The 6,215-nt window shown below is 34.8% G+C and overlaps 1 protein-coding gene across 1 annotated transcript; it reads left to right on the top strand.

Annotated features, from left to right (window-relative positions):
- The first annotated feature begins 3,340 nt into the window (after window positions 1–3,340).
- Window positions 3,341–5,901, top strand: LOC131032893 (desmethylxanthohumol 6'-O-methyltransferase). The gene is made up of 3 exons (XM_057963992.2): window positions 3,341–4,127; window positions 4,975–5,039; window positions 5,249–5,901. The coding sequence occupies exons 1-3, from the start codon at window positions 3,440–3,442 to the stop codon at window positions 5,549–5,551; spliced, it is 1,056 nt and encodes a 351-aa protein (XP_057819975.2). The 5' UTR covers window positions 3,341–3,439; the 3' UTR covers window positions 5,552–5,901.
- Window positions 5,902–6,215: the final 314 nt, after the last annotated feature.

Raw genomic sequence — 6,215 nt, 5'->3', positions numbered from 1 at the left:
CCTTCGTGTAAGAATTGACATCTACCCCCCTTTGTTTCAAATTTTGTAGTCTCTTATGAATTTGAACTTCATAATATCCTTTAAGGAATTGTGCCTTAAGTCTGATCTTCATACGCTCCCATGAAGTTATATTCTTTTTGCCTTCTTGTATCCTTTCTTCTTGCATCATATTTCACCAAACCAATGCTGATTCTCTCATTCTTAATTCGGCCACATTAACTCTTTTCTCTTATTCTACCTCTTTGTAATCAAAATGATTATTGAGAGCTTCTATCCAATCTAGCAACTCTTCTCCATTGAGGTTTCCTCCATATGTGGGTAATCCATCCAGATTGTCCTTAGAAATGGATTTGACTACATCTAGGAATAACTTTTGGTCTTGATGCATAGCTACTATTGTCAGTTCCTCTTCATCTTCCACTTCTTCATCAATATCATCACCCCATTCTATCTTAACCTTTCCCTTCTCCTTCTTTGTCTCTTTGGCTCCTCTGCTTCCTTATGTATCCTTCAATCCTTCTATCATCTCTACCACCATTTGTTGGATAGCTTTTGGAGTCATTGCCTTTGGAGGCATTGAACTTGCTTCTGATTCTTCACAATCTGACATACACCAAAACTTTCAAAGAATGGCTCTAATACCACTCTAATGTAGAGGTCTTGTGCCTAGCTTTCCAATTCACCCTTACTCACCTCAACTCCTCAACTCACCCTTCTACTCAAGCTCCTTCAAGGTAACTTGTTAGGGTACACTCCTTAGACCTCCAAAGCCTAAAATCTATTGGCTTGCCTCCTAGGTATAGCCTCTTGAGGTTTCTTGTTGGCTCTAATCCAAATCTCTTCTTTGAGATGGTCTCATACTAGGTTCTCAAAGGTCCAACTAGGCTCCAAAGACCTCCACCAAGGATCTTCACTCTAACAGCATGTTTAAAGGTTGTGGTTATGTTGTGTAGGTATGTTCAAGGTCATTTTAGGCATTGACAAGGTCTGCACCTTCCTCCCAAGCCCTAGGCTTTCAACTTGCTTACACCGGCTGCTATTAGGCCTAATTGACTAGCCCTTCTTTGACTATTTTTTGGTCTTTTCCCCCAAAATTTCCTAACAACCCCTAGATTTTTTTACATATTCAGATACCCATTTGGAAGTTAAACAAGTTCACTCAGTTTCCTATCTAGGTTTGTCATACAACTAGGGTTACTGAAAAAGAGTTATTTTTAATGGGTTTAGGGCTTCCAGGCAGTTTTGGAAGATGTGCTCCAAAATCTTCACTACTCAAAATCACCAACCCAAAAAACACTTGGATTATTTTAGTACACTCATAGACCTTTCCAAAAAATTATGGGTTGCTAGGGTGTCACTTCTCCATGGCACTGAAAATGAGCAATCTCTGCTGCCCCCACACACTAGCTACAAGCTTGTGTGTTATTCATCTCACCCATTCTCCTCCTTGTGGCCTACAAAAACAAAAAAAACCTACTCTAAAACTATTTACAGAGCCTAAAAAAGCCATCCACTAGATTGAAACTTGTTCCATTCGTGGATGCTCAGATAAAATGCATTTTTACAATCAAAACCCCAAGTTTCAAGGGTTTGTGAGAAATTTTTACAAAAACAGTGATAACTTTTGATCCAAGGCACTTCAAACCTTCATATTATACTTTTTGGAAAGATAAAACAAATACCTAACTTCCTTGGCTATTATGTGCACCGTACCAGACCATACAGGTCATACAAAACCAGAAAATCAAAGCAAAAACAATCCAAACGTGAGGAAAAGCATAGGAAACCCTTGGCAAATGAATTGAATGCAAACCAAATGTTGATTAACCTATTATTGGAGATTCTTAGAAGGTTTTATACAACATTTTTAGTTGGTCCCAACCAACTACCAACGCCAGTTCCTTCATGGACAAGTTTTGCCTAAAGATGCAAAAGTTGTCATGACCAATTTTTGACAACTTTTACCTATGAGTGCAAAAACACACTCCAAGGCTCTCAAAACCTGAAACATCACTCAAATGGAATCCCACAATGGATTTAAACCATTTCCAAGCATTCTAGCAAGTTTCCAGGCATCCACCTGCTACAAACCAAAAATTGACATTTTGACAACATTTTAGGATAAGGACAATTTTGGATCCTGAGCACAACAAAAGTGTGGACAACCAAACTATGGCTTCAAAAAGCATCATAGGATTTCTTCCACCTTATTACAACATAAAATAACTTGAAGTCACACAAAATCTCTAAAATGCAAGAAAAGACAACTTTGAGCTAGGTGCTTTGCACCAAGGGGGGATCGACAGAGTCTAAGAAAGGAGCCTCAACAAGAGGAGATGCATCATTAGTAGTCATTCAAACCATTGTTAAATAACAAAAAATAAGATAATTAAATTTAAAATTTAATCAATAAAAATAAAATATAATTTACTATAATTGTTACATGTCCACCAACCGACAAAAAATAAATTGTAAAAGTTACTTTACAAAAAAAATCTAAAAATAGTTTGTGAATCCACACACTCTTAAAGCATTCGAGAAATATATCAAATTGTGGGTCATACATTGAAAGTGAAAATTTTAAGAAAATAGATAGTTGATGAGTACATCAACCTCCCTAGCTAAAATATTTAATGTTCAGCCATATTGAAAACACTTCTAAGGAATGCATAAATACATTGAAAGTGAAAACTTTAAGAAAATAGATAGTTGATGAGTAGATCAACCTACCTAACTAAAATATTTAATGAAGTCAAATACAAAATACTTCTAACAAATTAGATTTTTCACATAGAATAAAAAATGAAGACAATAATTTCATTCAAATCTTTATTAAATATTATAAAATTCAATAATAAAAAATTAAATTTAACCAATAAAAATAAAATAACTAATTATCATTTTGTTATAATAATAACAATAAAATATAAGTTTACTATTAGTATTTTCATTCATAAAATATGGGCGCACTAATCTGGTTCCAAAACTACTGACTAACCTTTGTGTTATACACACAACCGAAAACTAAAAGATGCAACCAAGTACGACTGAGATCTGTAATTTGTAGCAAAATTAACTACAGCCACAAAATATTACTTATATGACATAATCATTACACACCACTTAGTGACATAAAATAAATTGTAAAAGCTACTTAAAAAAATCTACCAGCAATTTCTCCATCAACATGACTTTTCAAGCATTCAAGAAATATATCAACTCGTACATCCATACTCCTAGCCAGCTTAATTGATAGAAACGCGAATTAATGGAATCCATTTTCAAATTAATTATTGAATGAAATGTATAAGCAGTACAGCTCTAATGATTACAGTAGCTCATACGGTTGTACCAAATTTGTCTATATGATCACTAGAGTCCCTCCTACAATACTCAAGCCACTCAAATTTTCCTTGTGAACACTTTCAAAGTAAAGACAATGGCAATGGGTGCAAGTGAGGTTCAGCAAGCTGTAGAAAACATTTACTCCTTTGTTCCCACCCTTGTTCTCAAAGCAGCCATACTCCTCAACATTCCTGATATTATCGCAAATGCAGGCCTCAATGCATCCCTTTCTCTTGGTGAGATCGCAGAAAAACTGCCCACTAAAACTCTCAATCTGCATTGTCTTTCTCGCATTCTCAAATACCTCTCATTCAGAGGCATTTTTGTCCAAACCCAGAAGGGCGAGAATCCAAGAGATGCTCGATACAGTCTCACTGATTCTGCCAGGATGTTTTATGTTAGGGAGAATAATCCAACAAGCCTTGTGCCAGTCCTCTTCATGCTCACACACCCAATGTTAATGGCGCCATGGCACCATCTTCATGAATGTGTGCTTCAAGACTCCAATGCATTCGAGAAGGCTCATGGAAAAGACTTGTGGGCATACGAGAAGGATGACCCGGCTGTCAACGACGTTTTCAACAATTCCATGTCCACGCTTACAGTTCTTGGTATGGGGCAAATCCTGAGCTGCTATGACGGTTTTAAGGAGCTGACAACTTTGGTTGATGTCGGCGGAGGAAAAGGAACGGCCTTGGCACACATTGTTAAGGTTTATCCCCACATCCATGGAATTAATTTTGATCTTCCTCATGTTGTTCAGACTGCCCCATCAGTCCCAGGTAAAATCCGCTCTTAGTTTCTTATATACTTACCACAAGCAAATTTTCTAGATATAATAAACGTTGCTACTTTTGATTTATTTGCTACTTACAAATTACAAGCCAACAGTTTTCTGTGTTACTTTCTTTATTTTTTGCAATTCTTATGTAACTCTCACTGGCAGAAGTTTATGCTATCTTCCAGGCTTAGATCACTGCGAGAGCTTGAGAACACAATTTGACGCTATCTTTATAAGTATCTGGTCTCCATATAAAATTATCACTACAACGTATCAGCTGTTTATATATGGTGTCTTATATGTTCAAATAAACTGGTTTATAGATTTTTTTACGGGATGGCAAATTTTATATCATATACAAAGATGATGATGGAATTCTTTGATATAAGGTCAAGAGGTTCGAATTTAAAACTTTTTAGATTAAGAGTTAAAGATTTAGGGATATCTATTTTATCAAGAGCTAAGAGACTTAGAACTATCTATTCTTATGATGTCTATTTCTGTAAGATTTCTAATTAAATCACCCAACATAACCAACAAAAGAAAAGAACAGTTAAGTTCTGTAAGATTTCTATTTCTGATCAAACTCCTTTTCATATATCATTTAAACATCTAACTGTTAAAAACATAGTCTCTAACAAATTCGTTGGTCAAAAGGAGATAAATTTTTTTATTTTTCTTTTAATATTATATAAGTAGCAATTCAAATTTCATTTCATGTAAAAATCGAAAAGGCGCAGTGTGATATGAAAAAGAATGGGATGCAGAAGAATCCACAATTTGAACTCTTCTTCGCAATCTTGTCTAAGCATTAAATCTTACAGTTTTACATATGGTCATCTATGCAGGTATCGAGAACGTGGCTGGCAGTATGTTCGATAGCATACCCTCAGCAGACGCCATATTTTTTAAGGTAATAATGTAAACGATAACTCTAGTCCCTTCTCTCACGGCTGTAATTTTTTTGAATTAGCTATGCATACATTACTCTCAACTTTTAAAGGTAATAGTTTAAATGATACTCCAATCACTTCTCTCATAGCTGTAATTTACAGAATAAGTTATGCATACATTAGTCTTTAAATTTCTAGTTATTCATTGCATTATGTGTGGGTGCTATAGAATGTATTGACAGACTGGGATGATGAGAGCTGCCTAAAGATACTTCAAAATTGCCACAAGGCTTTGCCTAAAAGTGGACGACTGATACTGGCAGAAACCATGACAGCGGAGGACTCAAATTCCTATGAATCTAATGAAATGGTTTTCGATCTGGTTATGATTGCCCTTGCAAATGGAGGAAAAGAGAGGAGCAAACAGGAATGGATGAAACTGCTTCAAATTTCGGACTTCAGTGTAGTGAAGATAGTGGCATTATCTGGACTACCTTCAAAGTTTAAGATCATTGAAGCAATCAAAGTTTAAACATAAGTCAATAGTAATTTGTTAATCATCAAAAAGAGGCAAAATCATATTTAAAGTGATTTGTTTAATTGTCTTTGCCTTTTCTTATCACCATCTGCTTACGCCCATCTGTTCAAATTCCCTTATCAACATAAGTTTTATTATGAGCAGCCTACGTGCAGCCATGCTCAGGAGTTCGAAGACTTTTATTTATGAGAATATCGATGTTTTTATATTAGGCACTGTTATGTTATATATTTCAGATATATCAGAGATTAGAACACTCTCTTTTAAAAAGAGCAGCAGCTCTCTTTTCTGTATAAGAGTAATGCTTTTTAAGTGATAAATATATATTAAGCTTTTGTGTGTAAGAGCAGTAGCTTTGTTCTTTTACTATTTTTCATTGTGTAATTTTTGTTGATTAGATGTTCTTATGTTTGAGTTATTTACTTTATTTTCTTTTCTCCTTTTTATTTTTATTTTATATAATATCAAAGTCTTATTCTATCACAAGTCTAGGAAATTCTTACATTCTTCAGTTCAATAGTAAGAGTTATGAATATTTCTCAGTCACAATGAAGGCCTTGTTTAATTCTAAAGATATGTAGGAGATTATGGAGAATAGATCTGCTTGATTTGTAGATACAAAATAATACACTTAACAATCATAATCCTCTCTTAACTC

The sequence above is a fragment of the Cryptomeria japonica genome, chromosome 4 (genome assembly GCF_030272615.1).
Source record: "Cryptomeria japonica chromosome 4, Sugi_1.0, whole genome shotgun sequence".
Classification (NCBI taxonomy): Eukaryota; Viridiplantae; Streptophyta; class Pinopsida; order Cupressales; family Cupressaceae; genus Cryptomeria; species Cryptomeria japonica.
The sequence above is the reverse complement of the archived record's forward strand: the minus strand, read 5'-3'. Positions and strand labels throughout refer to the sequence as shown.

What these genes read in the sequence shown, in the direction of transcription:
- LOC131032893 (XM_057963992.2), top strand. Translation starts at nt 3,440, where the DNA reads ATGGCAATGGGTGCAAGTGAGGTTCAGCAAGCTGTAGAAAACATTTAC. An exon ending in GACTGCCCCATCAGTCCCAG is followed by an intron (nt 4,128 to 4,974) that starts GTAAAATCCGCT and finishes TCATCTATGCAG; the next exon opens with GTATCGAGAACGTGGCTGGC. An exon ending in CAGACGCCATATTTTTTAAG is followed by an intron (nt 5,040 to 5,248) that starts GTAATAATGTAA and finishes TGGGTGCTATAG; the next exon opens with AATGTATTGACAGACTGGGA.